We start from the raw sequence: 27016 nt of genomic DNA, 5'->3' as shown, positions 1-27016 counted from the left end.
GGGAGCTGGATGGGAAGTGGAGCTGCTGGGACTTGAACTAGTGCCCAAGGGATACTGGCGCTGCAGGCAGACAATCAGCCTGTCAAGGCACTGTGCTGTGTCCCTCCCTTTCCTTTCCATTGTCAACTTATTAGAACACAGGGCGTGGGTGTTATTTGGTAATAAAAAAAGATCCTTGACAAATAGCAGGTACTCCGTTTTTCATTTTCCGTTGGAAAAGTGGACTCGTGATAACTGGAATAAATAAAATTGGCCTAAATCAGTATGTTGGTTTACAGACGATTTAATCCATCTCCAGGGATTGGGAAAAGTGTTTTAGAAGGAATTGTATCAGAGCAAGGCAGTTTTAGTGCAAGCTTCAAGGTCTGAATTCTTTGCCAGACTAAGAAAGGTTTTAGGTGGAACGTGCAGGGCAGAGGGTTGGTAAGGACACGTTGGAATCAACGCGATTTAGATCTTTGGAAATGCTCTGAAGCCTGAGCTTCCTAGTGGCTTGCCCACAGAAGTGCGGTTGCACTGTGGAGGTGGACTTCGGGGGCAGGGCTGCGCACACCCCAGCTCAGCTGCCACTCCCGTTTCTGATCCAGCTTTCTGTGGATGAGCTCCCAGGGAAGTAGCAAACAGTGCCTCCAGTACTTGCTCTCTGGCACCCGGGCTGGAGACCAGGGCTGAGTTCTGGGATGCTGGTGTTGCCCTGTCCCAGCGCGGGAAGTAGCAGACGCGAGATCTTTATCTCCCCGCCTGCCTTTCAAATGAGTTAATCAACAACAGAAGAAAGTGAATTAAGCACCAGATCGCTAATGTTACTTCCACTGTACTGGATGCCTAGGTAGCAGCCAGACAGCGAAACTTCTTGAAACATCCAGAGGGTGAAATATTGGGTCAGCAGTGGGCAGGTGGCCACTTCCAAAGCCTCCTGACCTCCGGGCCGGCTGCTTTTACACGCCGCGACACAAAAACGTTGCCTATTCCTTAAGACTCACTAATCCAGGAAGTAAGTACCAGGCTTCGCGAGGTGTGTCGGTGATTTCTCAGAAGACCCTGGAGACGCCTCTAGCCACGCCCCCGCCGCCGAAGCCCCGCCCCCGGCGAATGTTCTAGGACGCGGGGTCACGCAACATTCTCCCGTGACCCCGGAAGCAAAAGGCAAAGGGGCGGAGAAGGCGGAAGGCGGTGTGGGCGTCGGGCGGCCGCGGCGGGGCGGGGCCGGGCATGCTAACGGCTGGGACGCCGAGGGGGCCGGGCCGGAGGAGAGGCGAGGAAGCCGGCCGGGCTAGCGCCGCGACCTGTTCCCAGGGCTGCCCGCGGGCTCCGAGGCCACCATGATGATCCACGGCTTCCAGAGCAGCCACCAGGACTTCTCCTTCGGACCCTGGAAGCTCACGGCGGCCAAGACCCACATCATGAAGTCGGCGGACGTGGAGAAGTGAGGGGCCGGGGCTGTGGGGTCGGGGCGCCCGCGGGTCCTCGGGTGGACATCCCTTCCCCACCCACCTGGCCAGACCCCCCCCCGGGTGCCGCCCTTGGCTGGGCTGCGGGACTCGGGTCCTTCCCGAACGTCGCCTTCCTCTTCCACGCTTGGGGGATGGCGGGGGCGGCCCTGACTGGTTTTCCTGGGTGGCTGGCGATGGGGGGTGATGGATAAGGTCTCATTTTCAGCTGGTCAGGTGCGGTGCTAGGCGCTGAAAAGGCAGATCGGAGCCTCCAGGGATTGGACAGACAGGGATGTCACAGGCTGCGTAACAGTGTGAGAGGGAGGATGTGCGCACGGAGCGGGCCCAGCTCGTGCAGAGCGGACAGCCTGTGCCTGCCCCGTCGTCACAGTGCGAATGGGAACCCCTGGGGTACCCGAGGGAAGGAATCGGGCAGTTTGGGGGAAGACTTGTGATGTGCCTGGGAGGGGAGCGAGGTACCCGTGGGAGAATAGGAGGAAGTTAGAAGGGGAGATTGTGTGGCTGTTGGATACGGGAAAAAAAGGAAGACTTGGGCCCTGAGCTGTTGCATTGCTGCTGTTGGGTAAGGGGCAAGAGGAACAGATTGGGGGCCGCTTGCTGGGTGAGCTGTGGCGTGTGTGATGCACATAGGTACTGGAAAGGGGGGGCACCTGGGCCACTGACATTCTCTAGGAGAATAAAAAGCTCATGAGGTGGAACCCTGGGCGACACCTTCATTTTGCTAAACTTCAGAGCAGGAGAGAGATACAAGTCCAGAAAGCCTGGTTAGCTTCCTGATTTAAATATCTAAGTAATAGCATTCTTGCAGACTCATTGGAAAATACAGACAAAAAAAAAAATGTCCACCAGCAAACAACAGATTGGATTGCTATGAGTTTTTCCTCTCCTTATAACTTTCAATTGTGTATTGCACCATATATAATTGTACTATTTGCAAAGCAGCACGCCTCAAATTAGGATGCCAATGTGGTTTACTTGTAAATTCTTCCAATTGTTACTGTATTCATGGGATGGTTTAAAGGAATCAGGTTTGTTTAGATCTGTAATCTCATGTATGATTTTTTTTTTAAGATTTATTTATTTTTATTGGAAAGGCAGATAGAGAGGAGGAGAGACAGAGAGGATCTTCTGTCTGATGATTCACTCCCCAAGCGGCCACAGTAGCCAGAATTGAGCTGATCAGAAGCCAGGAGCCAGGAACTTCTTCTGAGTTTCCCACATGGGCGCAGGGTCCTAAGGCCTCGGGCCATCCTCGACTGCTTTCCCAGGCCACAAGCAGGGAGCTGGATGGAAAGTGGAGCTGCTGGGATTAGAACCAGCGCCCATATGGGATCCCAGCATGGACTTTAGGATATTGCGCCAGACCATCACGTATTTTTAAAATAGCTCCTCTTGGTGTACTCACCCTCTAAGGAAGGTAGCCTTTACTCAAGTGTTTCCCTAGGGCAGGGGTGGGGAATATCTGCTCCAGGGCCTAGAAATCACGTGTTCTGGTTCCGCCAAAGCAACTACAGGCTGGACTCTATATTCAATAAATCTATAGCAGGCTAATTTTAAGTTGATGTTTTTATATGGACCAAATTATGTTATAAATATTGAAGTGGTCCTTTACAGAAAAAAGTTGCCCATCCCTCCGTTAGTGTCTAGAAAACCTCAGGATGGTCTTGCAGACATTTCCAGAGGGAAAATGTGGCTGGAAGTGCCCACTGTAACTTTCTGTTTTGCAAATAAATAAAGAAATTCTAGAATGAGTGAAGCTTGGTGTTAGAAATGGAGTGTTTGAAATACTCTGAGTTGAAGCAACATAGGTTAGTCACAGGGATTCTTTCATGTAGATAACTAGAATCTTTTGTAGGACTACAGGGTTTTTGAAATCATTTGAATGAAAACCAGATTCACATTTTATAATATTTCAAATATAGTACATGATAGTTAGTAAAGTATTTAAGATTTTTAGGAATCAAATCTTTTTGCAGAATTCTTATCAATCTTTGTTTTTTTAAAAAAATATTATTTATTTATTTAAAGATTAGTTTATTTATTGGAAAATCTGATTTACAGAGAGGAGAGACAGAAAGATCTTCCATGCACTGATTCCACTCCCCAAGTGGCTTCAGTGGCCAGAGCTGAGCAGAACCCAGGAGCCAGGAGCTTCTACCAGGCCTCCCACACGGGTGCAGGGTCCCAAAGCTTTGGGCCATCCTCTGCTGCTTTCCCAGGCCACAGGCAGGGAGCTGGATGGGAAGTAGAGCAGGCCATGTGTGCCCATATAGGATTCTGGTGGTTGCAAGGTGAGGATTTAGCCGCTAGGCTACCACACCAGGCTCTCATCATCACTTTTTAAGACTTGTAACAAGTTGAGAATTTTATCGGAAAAGTGTTTTTTTTTAACAAATGACTCCAATTGCTCTCTCTTCTGCGTAAGTACTGTTGATGTAATTGTCATTTAAGACCAGAGTTTCTATAGTGCTCTTGGAAACAAGGATTACAGTGTGTTAAGTTGTCTAAGCAGTACTATAACATTAAAATGGTCTTTGTTTTTTAAAGTTCTTGTCCTGTGATTATCTAGGAATCAGATAGATGTTTCCAACAGGACTAGTGTTTTTCCGTCTGAAACCTGAATTGTTTAATGTGGTCATGCAGGCTTGCTTTCTTGCTTGTTTTTATTATATACACAAAAACCCATCTGGTATGTCTCATTGAAAATATATTTAAAGTGATTGGAAGGATAGTAATTGTGGATTTTGCATATGCATTGCTTTTTTGATGACTTTATATAAGGATAATTCTTCAATACGGTATCACTTTACTTTATGTAACAACTATAGCTACCTGACCACAAAACCCCTGAAGCCTTGGGACAGTCATTCCTGCTGTGTGGCATACTTAGAGCATGTATTGGGGTACCTGGTTTTAGTCTCCTTACTGCTTCTGATCCAGTTTCCTGCTGAGATACCTGGGATGCAGCAGGAGAATCCTGGAGTGCTGGACTTCCTGCCACCCACGTGGGGAGGCCTGGGTGCAGGTTCTGATCCCTGACATCAGGACGGCCTAGCCCAGACTATTGCAGGCATTTGGGGGAGTGAACCAGCCAATGGAAGGTCAGTCTCTCTCTCTCTCACTCTTGTTCTCTCGCTCTCTCACTCACTCTCTCTTGCTCTCTGTATTCCAAATGACTCTTGAAAGAAGACAAGTCTTGGGGCTGTCATGGCGTAGCAGGTTGAACTGCTGCTCAGGATGGTGGTATCCCATATCTGAAGGGCTGATTGGAAGTCCATTTGCTCCGATCTGATCTGGTTTCCTGGTACTGTGCTTGGGAAGGCAGTGGAAGATCACCCACGTACCCTGGCCACTGGGAGTCATGTGGAAGACCTGGATGCCATTCCAAGTTCCTGACTTTGACCTGGCACAGACCCAGATGATCTGGCCCTGTGGGGAATGAACCAGTGGAAGAAAGAGCTCCTTCTCTCTCTGTGTCACTCTTTCAAATACACACACGCACATATATATATATATATATAATTTTTTTTTTCAAAGAGGGCCTGACACAGTGGCTCAGTGGTGAAAGTCTTGCCTTGTATATGCCAGGATCCCAAAAGAGCACCAACTTGTATCCTGGCTGCTCCACTTCCTGTCCAGCTCCCTGCTTGTGGCCTGGAAAGGCAGTGAAGGATGGCCCAAAGCCTTGGGACCCTGCGACCAATGAGAGATCTGGAAGAAGTTCCTGGCTTCTGTCTTTGGATCAGCTCAGCCCTGGCTAGTATGATGACCGTTTGGTGCGCGAACCAGCAGATGGAAGAGCTCTCTGTCTCTTCTTTGTAAATCTACCTTTATAGTAAAAAACAAATAATCTTCTAAAAAATTGAAAGGGGAAAAAAGGCAAAAAAAATCAGCTCTAAGGTTGCTGTCATAGAATGCTGCCATTAAATCTTGTATTTTGTTTTAAAGATTTGTAGTTTTGAAACCAACTGATTGGAGGTGAGACTGCTTCTAGGGAAGCATCCTGCAGTAGTTAGAGACAGATATGCTCATTTGAATTGTAAAATATTGTTTCATATTTTCTGTTAACACGTAGAAGTCAGTATTTTAACTTGGGGCAGTGTAAAGATTGCTGTATCAAAACCCATTTCTGTATCTAATCATGTAGATATAATCATTTATCTTTAAAATTACTAAAAGAAAAATTTTTTTATCACTGGCAACAATCTCCTTACCGAGATGAGAAAACTGGGTAAATCCTGATATGTTTTATTTAATAAAATGGGTCTATAGCGCTTCCACGAGTGAGCCATTTCGTTCCCCAGAATTGAAATCCCTGTGATATACTTTCTGAAAGTTTGTGGTTTGTTCTATTTTTCTGATTTTGGCTCATGAAAAACTAATCAAATGGTTAGGAGGACAAGCATATCAGGGATGAGTTGGGGTAGAGAATGCAGGGGTAGGTCAATAGCTTAATTTATAAAAGCTTGTTAAGCCAGTCACGATAGCAGGTCCTGAAGGTTCAGTGTTTCTGGCATTGATTCATCACATACCAGGAATACCACTAACTTTGTAATCATCAAAGTATTGTCAGTTATTTCTTGATATATTGCATAAAAAGTGATCAATGAATAGTATTTCTTTATTTTAAAAAAAAGTGGGGGGCAGGTATTTGTGGTACAATATTCAGTGACAGCTTGGAGACTCTGATCCCCTTCAATGCCGGAGTGCCTGGCATTGAAGCCTGTCTCCACTGCCCATCCAGCTTCCTCCTGCGGCCCTGGGGAAGCAGGTGACTCTCCAGGTCCTTCAATTCCTGCTAACCAAATTGGAGACCCTGGCGGAGTCCCAGGCTCCTGCTTTTAGCCTGGCCCTGACCTGTGTGTTACGGCCATTTGGAGTGAACTAGCACCTGGAGGATGCCCCTGTCTGTCCTTACCCTGTCACTCTAGCTTTCAAATATATAAATAAACCTTAACTAACATACAGACACACACACATACACATACACACACACAAGAAGGTCTGTGAGATAGTTTGAAAAGTTTTCAGAATCAATAAAATACTTTTGAGCCCTAAGGTAATTGGAAAATATACTTGCAGGGAGTATCTGTTGAGCCTTCCCTGTGCAAGTAGCGGAGAATCAGATTTCCTAGAGTAGTAGGAATTTAATATGACCTGGAAAATCCCAGACTAGAGAAGTAACCTCAGGAATGGGGATAGTTTTGAAATTTTTTTGGCTTTTGACTGAGGTGCCAGGCTTCCTTCCTTCCTTCCTCCTTCCCTCCCTCTCTTTCTCTGTCTTCACTTATTTAGTTGAAAGGCAGAGTTACATAGAGCGAGGGAGAAATGGAAAAAGATCTTCTGTCTACTGGATCACTCCCCTGTTGGGTGCACTGGCCGGGAATGGTCCAGGCTGCAGCCAGGCGCCTAGAACTCCATCCGGTCTCCCATGTGGGTGACAGGAGCCCTGGTAGTTTGGGCCATCTTCCACTGCCTTTCCAGGCACATGCAACAGAGGGCTGCATGGGAAATGGAGCAACCGGAATTCAGGTTTGTGGTCACATAGGTCATCACAGGCTGTAGCCTAACCCGCTGTAACAAAGCCGGCCCAAATATTTTTTCTACCTTTCCCTTTCTTCCTTATCTCCCTTCTTTCCTTTTTTCTTGGCAGAAGTAGGAAAGAATATCCACTGGCTCACTGCCCACTCCCAGAATGGCCAAAAAAGCCAAGTCTGTCTGGGCCAACCCAAAGCCAGGTACCTAGAACTGCATTTGGGTTCCTCAGTGAGTGGCCTAAGGATTTAGCCCATCTTCTACTTTCCCAGAAACATTAGCAGGGAGCTGGATTGAAAATGAATCAATGAGAACTAAACTGGCTTTCAAAAGGGATGTCTCTGGGCCCAGCACAGTAGCCTAATGGCTAAAGTCCTCGCCTTGCGTGTGCCAGGGTCTCATATGGGCACTGGTTTGTATCCTGGCCATTCCACTTCCTTTCCAGCTTCCTGCTTGTGGCCTGGGGAAATAATGGAGAATGGCCGGAGGCGTGGGACCTTGCAACTGCATGGGAGACCCAGAAGAGGTTCCTGGCTCCTGGCTTCAGCTTAGTTTTGGCTATTGTGGCCACTTGGGAGGTGAATCATTGGATGGAAGATCCTTCTCTGCTTTTCCTTGTCTCTGTAGATCTGACTTGCCAATAAAAATAAATAATCTTAAAGAAAAAAAAAAGGTTCTCTTTGTTGCAGGTGGCAGCGTGATGCACTGTGCCACAGTGTCGGACCCAAGATGCTAATCTTTCAAGTCTAGTGTGAGAGTTGATGATTGTGACCACGGTGATGCAATCATCAAGCATGATGCTCATACATACTGTTGGTTTTTCTGAAAGTAAGCAGCTACTGTGTAATAGACTCATTGTAGGGATTACCACTTTACACTTTCTATGTGATAGAGAGAGAGCGATCTTCCATCTGCTGACTCAGTCTCAACATGGCTGCAAAAGTTAGCTTTGAGCCGGCTGAAGTCAGGAGCTGGGATTCCATCCTTAACTCCTGGGCAAGACCCAGTTATGTCATCTTTTGCTGCTTTCCTAAGTACATTAGCAGGGAGCTGGATTGAAGTGAAGCAGCCAGGACTCCAGACTGGCACTGTGCTATGAGAAGTCGCCAGCACATCAAGTGGCTTAACCTGCTCTACTGCAGTGCTTGCTTCAGCTTACTAAGGAGCCTCTTGAATGGGAGAGACCCTGCCCCACTTAAAGGGGAGCAGCATCCACTCGGATCTTGCCATTTGATGCTTTGTAGTAGTACAGATCCAGCATTGCTGGATTTACCTTTTTTTTTTAAATTTTTATTTATTTTTATTGGAAAGTTGAGGAGAAGAGACAGAGAGGAAGATCTTCCATCACTCCCAAGCCTCCGCAATGGCCGGAGCTGGGCTGATCTGAAGCCTGGAGTCTCTTCTGCACACAGGTGCACGGTCCCAAGGCCTTGGCCGTCCTCGACTGCTTTCCCAGGCCACAAGAAGGGAGCTGGATGGGAAATGGGCTGCCGAGATTAGAACCAGCAGTGCCCATATGGAATGCAGGTGCATTCAAGGCAAAGGACTTTAGCCATTAGGCTACCGTGCCGGGTGCAGATTTATTTATTTTTATTGGGAAGGCAGATTTTAGAGGAGAGACAGAGAGAGAAAGTCTTCCAACTGTTAGTTCACTCCTCAGGTAGCTGCAGTGGGCAGAACTGAGCTGATCTGAAGCCAGGACCCAGGAGTGTCTTCTTGGTTTCCTACAAGGACTTGAGCCATCCTCTGCTGCTTTCCTAGACCATAAGCAGAAAGACGGATTGGAAACGGTGCAACTGGGATTCTTACCATTGCCCTTATGAGATCCTGGCACCACAGGGTGGAGGATTAGCCAGCTGAGCTTTGGGGCCAACCCCAAGATCCATATGTATAAAGCAATCTCTTATACTGGAGAGATCTCTGGTGCCCCCAGTGCTAGTTCTGTGGTCTCAAGTTAGTCACTCCGACTCTCTGGTCCTTTTTTAGTTTACAGAGTATTTGGTTTGGTTTTGTCACATGCTTTCAAAGTTTTGTGTTTTGGATTTTTTTTTTTTTTGAAGATTGATTTATTTTGTTTGAAAGGCAAGAGTTACCAGGAGAGGAAGAAAGAGATCTTCCATCCTTTGGCTCACTACCCAGATGACCACAGTGGACAGCACTGGGCTAGGAAGAAGCCAGGAGCCTGAAACTTTGCACAGGTCTCCCATGAGGGTGACAAGGACCTCTACTCCAGCTCTCATCCACTGCTTCTCAGGGACATTAGCAGGAGCTGGGTTGGAAGTGCAGCAGCTGGAATTTGAACCAGTGCTCGGAGATGGAATGTCGGCATTGCAAGTGGGACTTAGCCCCTTGTGTCAGAACTCCTGTCCTGTCACGGGGGACTCTTGAGACTTGAATTTTGCTGTCTCAGGAGTGATTTTTGATCATCCTATCTAAAATAGTATCCCCAACCCAATTCCTTGCTTTGTGTTCTCATGTATCGCTTACCACTAACTGCCCTCGGATTATGCATCTGTATGTTTATTATCTGTCTTATTTAGCTCACTCCCTAACATAGGATTAAAGATCAAATTATGCAAGTATGGGTGATGAGTACGTTTTATTTACTATACAAATAGCCATGCTTATTCAGTCATCTCATTTAATCCAGTAAATTAGGAAGAATTCTGCTGGGATGAAAAGGTTAAGAGTATGCCCAAAGCGATATGAAATAGTTTCATCTGATTTTCTGCTTGTAGGTTAGCTGATGAGCTGCATATGCCATCTCTTCCCGAAATGATGTTTGGAAACAATGTGTTAAGGATCCAGCATGGCTCTGGCTTCGGGATTGAGTTCAACGCTACAGATGCGTTAAGATGTGTAAACAACTACCAAGGGATGCTTAAGGTGGCCTGTGCTGAAGAGTGGCAGGAAAGCAGGTGAGAGTGCGGGCAGGTGTGGGTCGGACAGAAAGAGGAGTTGAAAGAAATATTTTGTAAGGATATATGTGTATCTTATTAAGTTGTTGGGCTAATGTTATTTTATAGTTGCACTATTCTGGCATTCATTTAGTCAGTCAGAAAATGAAAGTTCATTACCGCACTACTTGAATACGTGCTGAGTTAAAGTGGATTACGATGGAACTGAGCTGTGTAGGATTTCCTTTTAAGCTTTCAGTGTTATTTGGTTAAGAGGCAGGAATACTCTGTCTGCTGTTTCTGTTTTTAAGGAAAAGCATTTTCTTACGATTTGCATTGAATGTTTGTAAAGCAGTGAAGTTAAATTTAAAATCAAACCAGCACTTCTGTACTTTGTACTTATAATATAGTTATCTAATTCTGATACGCTGGAGGATGCAGAGTATCGCCTTGAGTCATGTCCTCAGGCAGGGGACAGCTGGGAGACTGCGTGGGCACGCGGCGGGTTGAATAGCAGTGCAGTGCAGAATACTGCACGATGGGACAGATGAGCACAGACGATCTTTATGCCACTGAATCTGATCATTTTCATTTTGCCATTGGAGGACGGATGGCGAACACTCCAAGGAAGTGATTAAACCGTATGACTGGACCTACACAACAGATTATAAGGGAACATTACTTGGAGAATCTCTCAAATTAAAGGTAGGTCTATTTTTGGCATTTATGAGTCGTTAATTGTCTTGGGCATTGTCACCATGGGCTGAAACTTAATGTGAGCAGATTTTTGCTTGCCAAATTTTCCACAATAAAAGCTCAAGTGGGATAATATTTATGCTTCTAAAGCATGGTTGGTAACAGTGGCAAAATGATGTCCTTATCTCTGTCATGAAATATCTGCCCTGGGCCCGGTGAGGTGGCCTCGTGGCTAAAGTCCTTGCCTTGAACGCGCCAGGATCTCATATGGGTGCTGGTTCTGATCCTGGCAGCCTGCTCCCCATCCAGCTTCCTACCTGTGGCCTGGGATAGCAGTAGAGGATGGCCCAAAGCCTTGGGACCCTGCACCCGCATGAGAGACTTGAAGCAAATTCCAGTCTCCCAGCTTCGGATCTGCGCTGCTCCGGCTGTTGTGATCACTTTGGGAGTGAATCACTGAACGGAATATCTTTTTCTCTGTCTCTCCTCCTCTCTGTATATCTGACTTTCCAATAAAAATGAATAAATGTTAAAAAAAAAAATATCTGCTCTTGGTAATTTTGGGTAATTTAGACAGAACTTGCTAGCTAGTGGTTTGGAGTTTTACAGCAACACAAATATAAGTAAAACTGTGGTCAGACTACCTAGATATGTGCCCTGCCTGCAGTATTTGTGAAATTAGTTTAACTCTAGACAGGTTACATAATCAGAAATAGCTGTCTCAAGAAGAGTTTTAACTGTCAGGAAAATTATAAAATTCTAAAAGTTATGCATTGTAAAGCTGTTATGAATTCTAAAGACGTTCAGTTGCATCCATGTAAGCCTTGTTAGGGATAGATTCATTTGCTTGTTACCAACATTAGAAATGTAGAGTTGGTGAATGTTCTATTGGGAGCTTTGCTGTGTTTTGATGATTGAAATGAAGCAGATTTCCTTAAGTTGAATGTCTATATCTCGGTGTTATTGTAATAGATTATTAGTATTACAGATTATTAGAAAGAACAAATTCATGCCTGTTTCTAAACTGTTTATGTTAAAAGTAGTTATTGAAGGGACCGGCGTGGTGGCCTAGCAGCTAAAGTCCTTGCCTTGAACACACCAGGATCCCATATGGGCACTGGTTCTAATCCTGGTGGCTCCACTTCCCATCCAGCTCCCTGCTTGTGGCCTGGGAAAGCAGTCAAGGACAGCCCAAAGTCTTGGGACCCTGCACCCACACGGGAAACCTGGAGGAGGTTCCTGGCTCTTGGCTTCGGATAGGCGCAGCACTTGCTGTTGTGGTCACTTGGGGAGTGAATCATCAGACGGAAGATCTTTCTTTGTCTCTCCTCCTCTCTGTATATCTGACTTTGCAATAAAAATGAAAATAAATGAATCTTAAAAAAAAAGTAGCTATTGAAGACCCTTCATCATAATATTAAGCTTAGGCTGAAATGTTAAGAAAGGTTGGCTATGGGCTTCTTATTTCTACAGAGATTTTTAGATCCTCAGGAAGACGGGTGTTCAGAGGAGAAACGTAGTACTTCTTGCAGTTAGTTTTCTATTTCTCCATCATTTGAATCTTTAAGTATTTCTCTGAGTTTCCAGGAGTAAAAGAGAACGTGTGTTTGTTCATTCAACTAATAGATGTTTCTTGAGCTCTGACTGTGTACCAGGCGCTAATCCCAGGAGCTGTGAATGCAGTGGAGAACATACAAAAATTGCTCTCCTGTAGTGTTCTCCTGCTTCCTCTCTCTCTTTTTTAAAGATTTGTTTATTTTTATTGGAAGGGCAGATTTACAGAGAGAAGGATCTTCTGTTCGCTGGTTCACTCCCCAAATGGCTGTAACAGCCAAGCTGAGCATATCTGAAGCCAGGAACCAGGAGCTTCTTCTGGATCTCCCATGAGGAAGCAGGGTTTCAAGGCTTTAGGCTGTTCCCTACTACTTTCTTACCCAAACTGTAAACAGGGAGCTGGAAGGGAAATGGAGTAGCCCAAACATAAACCAGTGCCCCTATGGGATCCTGACATGTGAAGTGGAGAGATAGCCAGTTGAGCCATCACGCCGGCTCCCTTTGTAGTCTCTGGAGAGCAAAGTTGTTTCAAGTGATCCTAGCTTTTTGTAGATTAATGTTCTCTCTGGGAAAGTTTGCTACAGGGAGTGAGGAGATTGAAACTTTAATCCAGGCAGTACGGCTGTGAAGTGGTATTACCTGTGGCAGTGGAACAGGAAGTGCTCCAAGTAGGAGCAGAAGGAAGGTATGGGTTTCGTTCTCTTATCACTGCTTAGCCTGTAGTATAGTTTGTCCTAGGAGGCGGCTCGCAACTGGCACGCACACACCACAGTAATGAACTCAGGCTTTGGCTAAACCATCTTTGGGTTCAAATTCCAGCTCCACCGTTTGCCAGCTTGGAAAAGCCGTTCAATGTGCTAAGCCTTGTCTTTTGGCAAGCTGGTGATCAGGCTTGTTCTGACGTATTGTTTGTTACATAGTAAAATCTCAGTAAATGGCAGCTGTTGTTATAGTGTTATATAGTTATCTCAAATATCAGGGGAAATAAATTAATATTACTAAGACACCAGGAATAAAAGAAACCATAAAACTATAAAAGTAACTATTTTCTGAATAGTTTTGCTTTGTGGTTTGGGGTTTATGCATGCTTTGTTTTATTGCTTTAAAAAAACAGTGTCATGGGCCTGGCACGGTAACCTAAGTGGCTAAAGTCCTCTCCTTGCATGCACCTGCATCCCATATGGGTGCCGGTTTGTATCCACTTGCTCCTTTTCTATTCAACTCCCTGCTGGTGGCCTGGGAAAGCAAATGAGGATGGCCCAAAGCCTTGGGACCCCAAAGCTGCGTGGGAGACCTGAAAGAGGCTGCTCGCTCCTGGCTTCAGGTCAGCTCAGCTCTGGTCATTGTGGCCATTTGGGGAATGAACCAGCAGACGGAAGAGTTTTTTTCTCTGTGACTTCTCTCTGTATATCTGCCTATTCAATAAAAATAAATAAATCTGAAAAAATAAGTCACTTTTTTCCCAGGAAAATTTGTTAGGGCTTTGCTGCTTAATTTTTAGAATATCTTTATAACTTTATATGGTGAGTATTATCTTTATTTTGTAGAAGAAATGGGTTCAAATATTTAAAATTGTGTTATCTTTTCATGATATACCACTAGTGGTGCATGGTGATATACTGTATATGCCATGGTTTTTTTTTGTTTTTTTTTTTTTTTTTTTTAGGAACATGTGTTAAGTTTACTTCCATAGGCCCTAAGGGTTTTGATTTGGATTTTGGTTTTTCCTATAATATTGGCTGGGATGTTTAGTTATTTAGCCCTTCCCTAAAATACCATTCCTAATCCCTGACCTGTTTAGGAAGTGTTTGTCTGTACAGGCGCATGTATTTTATGTGAATAGTGAGAGTGTCAAAGAATAAGGCATTCACACAAAGCCTTTGCTTTGTCCTGAATTCCTGCTGTTTTCTGTGTGTGTGTGTGTGTGTCTGTGTGTGTGTGTTCTCTTTCCTGTTGTGTCATCTGTTATCTCAGTACATTGTAGCAGGACGTGAGAAGAGACAGCTGCTGGCTGAGATGTGCCGGCTTGGCTGCAGTCAAAGCTAGCGGTGCCTTGTGTTAGCCAGGCTGCCTCGGGCACCCGGGATGATGAGAGTGTGATGAGGACAAGGTCAGGCGTGCAGGGCAGCACCTGGCCATGCGTGCCTTCGGCGTGTGACTGTCCTGCGAAATGACTACACTGATGACACAGGATAGTAGAACTAAAAAGGCCGAGTTCCTGTTTACGTTGTGTTTTAGGAATAACGCATGTACTTAATGTCCATGCAGTTAAAAAGCATTTTTTTTTTCTTTGAAAAAGCACATTGGAATATTTGCTCCAGCATGAAATTTAGTGTCTTAACAGTCACTGAGCATTGAGTTCAGAAGTGTGTGGTGTGACCGCATCTCCAGACCTTTGCCACCTTGGAAAGCGGAAGTGCTGTACCCGCTATATCCCCACTTCTGCCGCCCTGCAATCACCATTCTTTCCATTGCTGTGAGTTTCAAGCACTTCATACAAGTGGACTCGAGCACCTTCTTGTGACCGCTTTGTTTCACTCCCTAGGATGTTTTCAAGTTTCAGCTATATTGTTCACAAGACGAAATAGTCCCTTCTTTAAAAAAAAAAAATCCCTGAGTGGCATTCCATTGTATGTGCCACATTCTGTGTTTCCTTCATCTGTTGTTTGGCATCGGGTTTGCTGCCGTGCGCGGATTTGGGAGCTGCCATGCGCGGATGTGGGAGCTGTGGTGCGTGGGCCTTCTGCCTCGGATTCTCTGACTCTCCGGGCGTGCCGCAGCAGTGGTGGTGCTGGGAACCGCCGTGCCGTGTTTGATAGTCAGTATCCTTTCACATTTCTACCAACAGCACAGGGTACTCGTTATTTTCTGGTTCTGGGTTTTTTTTTTTAAAGATTGTATTTATTTTATTGGAAAGGCAGATTGTACAGAAGGAGAGACAGACACAGAGAGAAGGATCTTCCATCCGATAATTCACTCCCCAAGTGGCCACAATGGCTGGTGCTGAGCCAATCTGAAGCCAGGAGCCAGGAACTTCTTTCAAGGTCTCCCATGTGGGTGCAGGGTCCCAAAGCTTTGGGCCATCCTCATCTGCTTTCCCAGGCCACAAGCAGGGAGCTGGATGGGAAGTGGAACTGCCGGGATTCGAACCGGTGTCCATATGGGATCCCAGTGTGTTCAAGGCGAGGACCTTAACCATTACGCTATCACGCTGGGCCCTGGTTTTGTTTTGATAGTAGCCATCCTAGTGTGGTATGTTCTTCATGTTGTTTTAATGTGTACGTTTCTACTGGTTAGTGATGCTGAGTAGCTTTCGATATGTTTGCTGGCCATTTGTATATTGTCTTTGTGTTTGAGGCTTTTAAAAGTGAGCATAATGGGAAAATGTGCTGGCGTCGACATTGGAAATGATTGGAGTTAGACTAGAGACAAAGGAACTGCGCTCCAGCACTGCGCGTTGGTGGATAGTGTTTTCCCTAGAAGAGCGGACTGACGATTCTGAAGCTGTAGACAAGCATCCTGGGGCTTAAAAACGAAGTCAGTGCGGGCCCGGCGCGGTGGCGCAAGTGGTTAAAGGTCCTCGCCTTGCACGCCCGGGATCCCATATGGGCGCCGGTTCTAATCCCGGCAGCCCCGCTTCCCTTCCAGCTCCCTGCCTGTGGCCTGGGAAAGCAGTCGAGGACGGCCCAAAGCCTTGGGGCCCTGCACCCGCGTGGGAGACCCGGAAGAGGCTCCTGGCTTCAGATCGGCATAGTATCGGCCGTTGTGCTCACTTGGGGAGTGAGTCATCGGACAGAAGATCTTCCTCTCTGTATATCTGCCTTTCCAATGAAAAAATAATAAAAATAAATCTTTAAAAAAAAAAAAAAACGAAGTCAGTGGACGGTGAGCGGTAGGAGTCAGGTTTTCCATGATTAGAAATTCATGGAAATTCACAGATCAGCAAGCGGAAGAGGCGGGAATGATCGTGTGATCAAGGATTGGAACTGTCAGGAAGAATTCATTTTTGCCTCAGTGTAGGTTAGAAGGTTACAACAGAAATGTTTATACATGTGTTTCTATGTGCATAAGCATGCATTTTCAACTAATACTCTGCTAGTGAAATTTAAAAAGTTACTTACTATTGTCACTGTTATGAGAATCTTTTTATAGCTCATTTTATTTATTCACCCCCTCCCCTTTTAAAGTTATTATTATTGGAAAGTCAGATATGCACAGAGAGGAAAAGAGACAGAAAGATCTTTCGTCAGTGATTCACTTCACAAGTGACTGTAATGCCTGGAGCTGAGCCTATCTGAAGCCAGGAGCCAGGAGCTTCTTCTGGGTCTCCGACGCAGGTGCAGGGTCTCAAGGCCTTGAGCCTTCATCAATTGCTTTCCCAGGCCACAAGCAGGGAGCTGGATAGGAAGCGAGGTCACCAGGATTAGAACCAGTGCCCATATGGGATCCTGTCATGTTCAAGACAAGGACTTTAGCCGCTACACTACTGTACCAGGCCCGTTCATTTTTACTTTTATGGCACAATTTCATAGGCTCTGGGATTTCCCCTATCCCATTCATCAAATTTTCTCCCCCAAACTTATTTCCCTTATATTATTACAATAGTATAGTACTTCATAAGCCCATCATTCTGTTGTTTAACCCTGTCCTGACATCCTGACATTGCTCGTACAGACAATGGCAGACATCTCAGCATCCTTGTCAAGATATATCCAGTGGTTTATGAGAATTGTTTAATTGGAAACAAATTAAGAACCGTTGTGAAAGTGCAGAGGGCTAAGTATTATCTGAAGATAACCTGAGGAATTTGGAGCATTTTCCCATTTTGGGAATCATGTGAGCTGCGACAGGTCCCTCTCAGCCCGCTCACTCATGCTCTTAGATTCCCGCCGCCGTATACACGCTACTTACAGTCTCTGGAGAATTCTTTCCTTTTAAAAAAAAGATTTATTTATTTTTATTGGAACATTAGACATACAGAGAGGAGATGCAGAAAAAGATCTGTCCACTGATTAACTTCCTGAGTGGCTGCTACGGCCAGAGCTGAGCTGAGTTGAGCTGAGCTGAAGCCAGGAACGAGAAGCTTCTTCCGGGTCTCCCATGTGGGTACAAAGTATTTATTTAGTTGATAGCCAGAGTTATACAGAGAGGAATGGCAGAGAGCGTGAGCATTCAAGCTGTCTCCACCCACTGGTCCATTCCCAGCTGGCTGCAATGGACTTGACCAGACCAAGTCAGGAGCTTCCTCTGGGTCTCCCATGGGGGTGCAGGGGTCTAGATACTTGGACCATGTTCTGCTGCTTTCCCAGGTACATTGGAAGGGAGCTGGATTGAATTGGGGAAGCCAGGACTCAATTGGTGCCTGTGTGGTATGTTGGCTTCCCAGAGGATGGCTTGTCCTGATATACCTCAAAGCCAGTACCTGAAAGATTTTCTTCTTTCTTGGAAACTCAGAGTCCTTTCCATTTTCTCACAAATCAACCTACTGACCTAATCATGTTTAGTGAACCAGAAAGGAGCCATTCATTGGCTACTACAGCACTTGTTTATGATAACCACAGAAGAGTTGGACATCTTGCATTAAAATCAGATGCAGCATAAAACAATGTTATAGTCTATCTGGTCCGCTATTAGGAGACAGTGGGGTTGGTGTGTCATTAGTGAAGCTGCCTTGGGTTGCTTAATGCTGTTGGTGGGTGTGTTTCGATGTGGCTGTGAACCACAGTATAATACATTGAAACAGTTATTGTCCACAAGCAGAGATTCAGCGTTTTCCTAAGCATTCTTATTTAGGAAATAAACCACTTTATCTTGTTTGTAGATTTGGAGAATTAGGTTGGAAATCTAAGATATATTTAACATTCTAATGGAATGTATTCTCAAGTTCCAAATGAATCTCTTTTTAAAATTTTTATCTAGCTTTTATTACTTGTTAAAGGCTTATTTATGTTTAATGGAAAAGTAGATTTACAGAGAAAGACAGAGAGAGAAAGGTCTTCCATGTCCTAGTTCACTCCCAAAATGGCTGCAGTAGCCATTTCTGCAAATGAGCAGAGGTGAGCTGATCTGGAACCAGGAGCCCCTCTGGGTCTTCCACGCTAGCGCAGGGTCCCAAGGCTTTGGGCCATCTTCAGTTGACCTCTAGGCCGTGGGAAGTGGAGCAGCTGGGACATGAGCTGGTGCCTGTATGGGGTGTTGGTGCCACAGGGTGAAGGCTTAGCCTGTTGCCGCATGGCACCAGTTCCTCCCTCTCCCTGCAAATGAATCTCTTGAAAGTGGACTTTGATGACACAAAATTGCTTTGAACCTTTGTAGTAATACTTTGTCATGTGGACTGATTTTCAGTTGATTAATTTTCACATGATCACAACAGAACAGCAGAGCACTTGATTTTAATCTGATTTGTATGAATGAATGTAAATTTGATTTTTTTTTTTTATGAAGCCATGATAGCAGCTATCTTAATGACTGCAGTGTTTCTCAGTCTGCTGATGACAACCAAACGGAGGAACTGTGGTCTGGGCCGGCAGGAAAGATAGCCAAGACTGCTTTCCTGTGCCTCTGTCGTTCCTCAAGTTCTTTTTCTTTTTATTTTTTTAAATCCTGCTTCTTAACTTTTTCCTTTCAGGTTGTACCTACGACAGATCATATAGATACGGAGAAGTTGAAAGCCAGAGAGCAGATTAAGTTTTTCGAAGAAGTGCTTCTGTTTGAGGACGAACTTCATGATCATGGGGTTTCCAGCTTAAGTGTGAAAATTGTGAGTAAATCGGCTCTTTCTCCCATTGTTATCACTGGGAAGGAATGAAACCACTTTGAATCATACTGAATCTAAGGTGCTGGTGTGTAGTTTCACTTGAGTCTAGGGCAAACGTCGTTGGATAGCCAGCACAGCATTTACAAACTTTTAATACAGTTTCAAAGTTTGTATGACTTTATCAAAGTGTTTTTAATAGACCTGCCAGCTTTGTAATTTATTTACTTATTTGCGTTAGATGACGAGCATGACTTTTCATAGTTTCAAAAGCAATGTTGGTAGGATTTGTAGACAACAAAGCGGGTAATAGTTTAGAAAATGAACGTTATGTTTGATTTTTAGTAAATCGTTGAATAACCTCTTCAATTTCCAGCATATTTGCATTGTTTTCTATCCGGGAGAGCGGATTGCTTCCATTAGTGCTGTTAGTGCTGGAACACTCCTGAAAGGGGTGGCAGTGGATCATTAGCATGTAGTCATGATTATTCACTACCAGCTTGCAATTGGATTTCTATTGCTTAAGAACCTTAACTGAAGCTTTTTATAAAGAGACAGCTGAAATTCTAGCTCTTCTGTAAAACCTGTCACAGTTCCCCTGGGCAGCATTAAATATCGCTTTTTCATTTTTCTATAATAAACATTTTTTTTAAATCTCTCAATGATAGTGCTTTATCAGAGACATGAAAGCTTTATCCTAAGCTTTATCAGAGACAGGGACGTCAACATCAGATACTGTTCCTGGGACCGCTGCTGGCAGGTCAAGGTGTCGTCTGCAGGGCTGGCAGTCTGCATGGGTGTCGCTTTAGACCCAGCTGGTCTGCTTTCCGATCCAACTTGCTGCTAACACACCTGGGAGGGTAGCAGTGACAACTCGAGTCCTCGGGCCCCAGCCACCCGTGTGGGAGACCCAGAGGAAGCTTCTGGCTCCTACCTTTGGCCTGGCCTTGGCTGTGGAAGCCATTCAGGATGTGAATTTTACACACAGACACACACATACATCCGCACTTTTTTTCTTATCTGTCAGTCCTGGGATTATAAGTGCATTTCACAGACACAAGCTAGTATACTGAAATGAGTAATGTGTGGCATGTTTATAAAGTAGAGCTTTTGTTGACCATTTCTGCACAAGCGTTCACTAAATGTTTCTTGCAGTGGGTTTGGAGCCAGACCCAGTGTTCTAACTGCTATTTTCAATTAGAACAGACCCACTCTTTTGGCCTCTGTTTCACTTGGCAAATAATGAATGAGCACGTGCTTATGCTGGATGGTCTTCTAGGCAAGACCTAGTGAGGAGCAAAGTAGGTGTTCCCACCGTGATGTAAAGAGACCTCATGGTGTTCCTACGGTGACATGGAAGGAGGTGGGCATTAAGTCGGGGTGTGCGGGTCTGTGATGGGAGAATAACTAGAGGAGTGTGCTGCAGGATGGGTGAAAGGTCTCCCCGCACGAAGATCCGAAGGCCAGGGAGAGAGAGATAGGACAGCAAGGACTCCAGGTGAGGGCGGCGTTCTCCCACCTGTGTGCCCTCTGCACTGGCGCAGCCCCGTGCTCCGGGAACTCTTAAGTTGGTCTCTGGGCATATCTCCCTGTTTCATGTTTCTGCTTTTTGTACTGTTTCTTCTTTTTGAAATTCTCCTTTGCACCCTCAGGCAACTGTGGCAATCATTCAGCCTTGTTTAGTAGCTACCACCGCATTTCAACTGCTAGTTTTCTGCACTGATAAGCTTAGCTAGTATTCAGATTTCATCTTTTCATTTATTTGCCAGGACTATTTACTTATTAACTGCAGAACATTTTTTTTTCTAGCAAGCATTTACTCAGAAATTAAATATCTTACTTTTTTCTTACATTATGTCTACACACATGTGGGTCTGTGTCTCGTCCTTTTATCTATCAATCCAGGGATTGTAAACACATTCACAAAGAGAAGTTAGAATGGTGAAATGATATGCAGTATATTTATAAAAATAGACACATACGTCACAGCTGCAGTAGGCTTGAACTCACTAATTGTCTTATGATTTGGTGTTGGATCTGGATCCTAGTTAATAATGTTCTCATTGTTTCTTTGTAATGATTAGCAAATTCTTTTTGCTTTATTTTTTTAAAGATTTACTTGGAAGGCAGACTTAGAGAGAGAGGGGAGGGTAGATATCTTTCATCCATTGGTTCACTCTTTTTTTTTTTTAAAGATTTATTTTTATTATTTTTTCATTGGAAAGGCGGATATACAGAGAGGAGAGACAGAGAGGAAGATCTTCCGTCCAATGATTCACTCCCCAAGTGAGCGCAACGGGCCAATACTATGCCGATCCGAAGCCAGGAGCCTCTTCCGGGTCTCCCACGCGGGTGCAGGTTCCCAAGGCTTTGGGCCGTCCTTGACTGCTTTCCCAGGCCACAGGCAGGGAGCTGGAAGGGAAGCGGGGCTGCCGAGATTAGAACCGGCGCCCTTGGTTCACTCTTTAAATGGCCACGATGGCCAGGCCTGAACCAGATCATAGCCAGAAGATTGTTCTGAGTCTCCTCCGTGGGCACAAGGGCCAAGGCGTTTGGGCCATCCTCTGCTGCTGTTCTCAAGCACATGAGCAGGCAGCTGTGTCAGAAGTGTACTAGCTGGGCCCGGCGCGGTGGCGCAAGTGTTGTTAAAGGTCCTCGCCTTGCACGCCTGGGATCCCATATGGGCGCCGGTTCTAATCCCGGCAGCCCCGCTTCCCTTCCAGCTCCCTGCCTGTGGCCCGGGAAAGCAGTCGAGGACAGCCCAAAGCTTTGGGACCCTGCCCACGTGGGAGACCCGGAAGAGGCTCCTGGCTTCGGATCGGCATAGCATCGGCTGTTGCGTTCACTTGGGGAGTGAATCATCGGACAGAAGATCTTCCTCTCTGTCTCTCCTCTCTGTATATCTGCCTTTCCAATAAAAAAATAATAAGAATAAATCTTTAAAAAAAAAAAAAGAAGTGTACTAGCTGAGACTCCAACCAGATGGGATCCTGGCATTGCAATGCTGTCTTTACTTGCTGTGGCACAACACCAGCCCCAAACATACTGTATTTATTTATTTATTTATTTATTTATTGGAAAGGCAGATTTACAGAGAGAAGGAGAGACGGGGAGAAAAGGATCTTCCATTTGCTGGTTCACTCCCTAAGTGGACACAGTTGAGCCAATCCAAAGCCAGGAGCCACTTCCAGGTCTCCCACATGGGTGCAAGGTCTATGGTTTTGTGCCATCCTCCACTGCTTTCCCAGGCCACAAACCAGGAGCTGGTTGGGAAATGGGGCATTCCGTACACAAACCAACACCCATATGGGATGCTAGCGCTATCAGGTGGAGGATTAGCTAGTTGAGCCACTGCATTGGCCCCAATTACTCACTAAAAATTTTTTTTTTGATTTTAACTTTTTTTTATATTAATTACATTGCATTGTGTGACACGGTTTCATAGGCTCTGGGATTCCCCCAACCTCTCCCCATGCCCTTCCCCCATAGTGGATTCCTCCACCTTGTTGCAGTATTGTAGTTCAAATTCAGTCAAGATTCTTTCATTGCAAGCGTATACCAAACATAGAGTCCAGCATCGCATTGTCCAGATAAATTCATTGGTTTCCTGGAGAGACTATGTCTGGTCTGAAGGTAGAGCTGGCAGAGTATCATCCTGATGAATTAAAGGCCCCAGCATAACATCAACAACAATTTACAACGTTATGGAATTAGTTGACGTGGTATTGAGTAACCAATACAAACATACTGTTTTTAAAGACCTAAATACTTTATACCTCATCCATTTCCTTCCTACCTACCACCAGCACCTGTCTTCTTCTTATCTCAACTAACTGGATTTCTTCAGTAGTTGGAAAACATAGGAATTTATTTGTAAGTGTTTCATAGATGGAAGATGTTAGAAACATGTCCTAGTCAGTCTCTGGCAATATGAGATGGTATCTAGTGGGTTGCTGTTCATTAGAGCCTTCTGTGTAAAGATCTCTCACCTCTGTTTTTGGTAAAATGAACACGAGTGATGATCAACAAAGAATTCGGTTCTTTCAATTTGCTTTAACTACTGTTGGTGTTCAGCCCCTGTACTGCCATTTTTTAAAACAAGCATTATAATTTGAATTTACTCGGTGTGTCTTAATATAAACCTCCATTTATCTGACTTAGGCAGGTGTTTTTTCTCTTGTACGAGTTGAAGTTGTGTTTCAGGGATTTTAAATACAGATAGTCCTTGACTTTGAGTGACGGCTCCACTGCAGAGATTCTTACTGCACTTGAGCACAAAAGCTTATAGGTGTTCAGTTGAGTCACACTTCAAATTGTGAGCTCTAGTTTTCTCCTGGGGTAGTGGTGTGTGCGATGTTGGTCTGTCATGCTGGGCGGTGGCAGCGGCACAGTGGCTCAGCTTGCATTCTGTCCTGTGATCAGCAGGCAGACCACTGACACTCAGTCCGAAGGGGGCCATGTTGCTGAACTCGGATGTTTTGTGAGTTGGGAACATAAACACAGTTTTGATGCATTTTTTGGGAGGTGACCCCATTGTGAGTTGAGGAGAATCTATATTGCTAGCTCTTGCTCTTCCATGTTCTTTTGTATATTAAAAAAAAAATGGTTTTTCCTTTAGGAAAGTAATGATTATTTTTTGAGACGCTAATGTCCTTTTTTTCCAGAGAGTAATGCCTACTAGCTTTTTCCTGCTGTTGCGATTTTTTTTGCGAATCGATGGGGTGCTTATCAGAATGAATGACACAAGGCTTTACCATGAGGTAACTGTTCTCATTTATATTGGATATTGGACCTGTTGATCCCAGAATTGGAAGTTTGAAAATGTTTTATGTTTCACGTCAGTCGATCTGACTTGTAACTGTGGGTCTTTCAGAGTCACTATTGACTGCAAACTATTATCAAAACATTACATTTCCTATGATTAAAAATGTTTTTTAAACTGCTAAAGGTTTGAGCAGTGAGCAGGCTTTTGGTGTGGCACTAGGACACTATATCCCATAGCAGAGAACCTGGGAGGAGTCCCTGCTCTGCTCCTGTGCCCAGCTTCCTGCTAATGTGCCTTGGGAGGCAGTCGGGGATGGGTCACGTTCCTGGGTCCGTGTCAGCCACGTGGGAGACCTGGATTGTTCCCAGCTCCCAGCTTGACTGTAGGCTTGAGGGGAATGAATCAGCGGGCAGGTGCTCCGTCTCTGTCTCTCTGCTCTCAGATAAACAATGTAAATATATTGCAACCTTACAATTATTTTAATTTAGGCTGACAAGACCTACATGCTACGAGAATATACATCACGAGAAAGCAAAATTGCTAATTTAATGGTAAGTATTTAAACTTTAGTGTTGGAAGTTGAGTTTAGGATTTTACAGTAGGCTGCTGAAAAAGTTATGCCTTTGTATAAACTGGGCATTTTTCTGTTTCTCCTTAGTGCTTCTTTCTGAGTATAGAGCATACTTGAGTTAGAAAAATAAATCAGATTCTATTGTAGGCCTGATATTGGACTCTAATTGAAAACTAGTATTTCAGATTAAAAAAGCAGGAAGAGGGGATCAGGTTACGATGCATTAAATTCTTATGACATTTATGGGGACATTATAAATTACATAACCCTGTCATCTTTCAATAAGTAATTCAGAAACAAAACTGAATGATTCATTGACAGGAAATACCTATCATTTTTAGAAGCACTTAATCATGTTATTAATACGCAGATATTGTTGTATTTTAAGTTGAATGCTTGAAGTAATACTAGAGTCAAAATATTTTCAATAAGTGTTAATGTAATGGAATATATGCTAACAGGATTTATGTACTTTTTAGCATGTTTCACCTTCTCTCTTCACGGAACCTAATGAAATATCACAGTATTTACCAATAAAGGAAGCCGTTTGTGAGAAGCTAATATTTCCAGAAAGAATTGATCCTAACCCTGCTGACTCCCAAGAAAGTGTACCTGTGCAATAGACTGTGCCACGATGTCCACTCACTATGGCATCTGACCTGAGACCTGGCTGTCGTGGGGGTATTTTTATTATGAGAACTGATTGCCTTGTTTTTGTGCAGATTTTCTGTAGCCTTAAAGGAAAAAAAAAAAAATAAAGGATGATTGCAGGCAGATTCCATCCAACTGCTGTTTGTACTATCTTCAAGTTCGCATTGCAGATGTATGTTTCCTGGAGTTCACTTTGGAGTTCTGTAATATCCTAACGTGGGAACTTAGCAGTAGCAATGGCGTCTGTCCCAGGAGCAGCAGGTGTATTTGCAGCCGTCATGACGCTGTCTTCCCCAGTGCAGAGGTGACGTCACTGAATCCCAGCGCCCCGTGACTGCCGGAGGATCCCTGATTGTGCTCGGTGATACAGGCTCTTCCCTTGGGTCACAATCCTGGAGAGCTGTGACTCGCCATCTAGGAAATTAACCTCATAATTTATGATCTGCATCCACAAACTGTAAAACTCTATTCACCCTGATTTTAAATTGGATCTAAAATTTAAAGAAAGTTTTAGATAACCGGGAGAAAAACCTGTTGCTTTGGAGAACTTCAGCAGTCATGTGGCCGGAAGTACATGAAATGGTTTAATCGCAAGTAGGATGAGGATGTTGCCTTTCTTCCATCTGCAAGTGCTTCTTAGCACAGGGCTTGCGGTACACTGAGTGCACGAAGGTCCGTGTCACACCTGGGTGGTGACTCTGATGATAACCCAGTAAACATTTCATGTTTGCTTACTACCTTTTTAAGTGGTTTTCATAAAGTGAAAGTAATTATAGAGCACAGATTTTTAAAAAAATGTTCTAAAGAGCAAGATTAAAAGAAACAGTCCCTTGGTTGTGGTTTGTAATAATTGTGCATATTTCGACTCAATTGATAGCTCACTAAATGGAATAATAATTTGAAAGTATTAGCAAGGCTCTTCAGGCCTGTTACTCTGAAGAACCAGTTGGGAGTGGTGTTGGGAACCCGCCAGGCAGGGTCACATGTATTAGCCGACTGATCACAGAAAGTTTTGGGATCTGTCAGCCTGCTGCATCTTGCCCAAGGTATAAGAAACCAGGATGTTTTTAGCTTTAAGAGAACACGTGGTATGTACAGTGTGTGTTAAATATGCCTTTATTGAATATTTTCTGTTAGGACAGGAAAGTGTGTGTGCATGGTACTGAGTTTTCTGTTTTACTTTATTTGCCATGCAGATTTGAACAGAATAGACTCTTTTCATGCAAATTCTAAGAAATTAAAAACTTGTAAGAATATCCATTGATTGGGGGTTCTGGGCAACATTATTTTGTGTATGTATGTGTACACACATTTTGAAAAACTTGTTGATTTAGATGTCTTGATTCCTGGATAGTCTAAGGATTATTAATTTTGAGAATGCACTGTTTAAAAAAATCATAGGAAATTTTAAAAATTGACTTTAAAGAAAAAAATAGGAGGTAGGTGTAATCGGTATGCTTACTAGTTTATTCCTGTGGAGAACACCAACAAAATGTGTTTCTGGCCATTGCTAAATATGACATTTCCATTTTATATTTATTTGTTGCAAGTGTCCTTTTGTAAGTGAAGAATAAATAAGGAATTTACCATTCTGTGTTTTGCTGTTTCATTGACTTCGGATTTTCTTAGCCCTTAATTGAGGAAGAGTGATTGGGGTACACCTTCTCATTTGGACTTTATGTCTTGTGTGTGGTCAGCATTGTAGAAAGACTCCGTGTAGATTCCTGATGAAAATTCAGACTACAGTCCTTCAGTATGTCTTTGGCTTCTTGCCTGTCTCCCTCTGTGCTTTAGGATTTGGATGGGCGTTTTAATCAGCCAGAGTTCTCTGTGTGCTGACTTTGTGTTTTTTGGTTTTAAAAATGAGAATACCTACCAAATTAGTACTACATGTGCAAGGAAGGGATTGGAGTTTCTATGAAGAAGAGGTGAGTGGATCTCACCTCAGGAGCTTTCCCTGTTCTTGAGTTCTGCGTCTGCAGATTTGACCAATCACAGAATGAAAATGTTAAAAATTATGTGTGTTGTCTGTACTGTATATGTTCAGACTTTCCTTTTCTGAGCAACTATATTGTAGTAGGTGTTGTGGGTAATGTGGAGCTCATTAAAAGTATTCAGGAGTGGGTGTTATCCTAGGCC

General features: G+C 44.2%; 1 protein-coding gene across 1 annotated transcript; it reads left to right on the top strand.

Moving 5' to 3' along the window:
• Positions 1-1235: 1235 nt before the first annotated feature.
• On the top strand, positions 1236-26459 carry TIPRL (TOR signaling pathway regulator). The gene is made up of 7 exons (XM_040987546.1): positions 1236-1426; positions 9728-9907; positions 10492-10591; positions 18765-18896; positions 23555-23650; positions 24144-24206; positions 24706-26459. The coding sequence occupies exons 1-7, from the start codon at positions 1323-1325 to the stop codon at positions 24847-24849; spliced, it is 819 nt and encodes a 272-aa protein (XP_040843480.1). The 5' UTR covers positions 1236-1322; the 3' UTR covers positions 24850-26459.
• The last annotated feature ends 557 nt before the right edge of the window (positions 26460-27016 follow it).

Source organism: Ochotona curzoniae, unplaced genomic scaffold (assembly GCF_017591425.1).
Source record: "Ochotona curzoniae isolate NIBS_2020 unplaced genomic scaffold, NIBS_Ocur_1.0 contig_4754, whole genome shotgun sequence".
In the NCBI taxonomy this organism is placed as follows: Eukaryota; Metazoa; Chordata; class Mammalia; order Lagomorpha; family Ochotonidae; genus Ochotona; species Ochotona curzoniae.
This window is presented reverse-complemented; position numbering and strand designations above follow the sequence as displayed.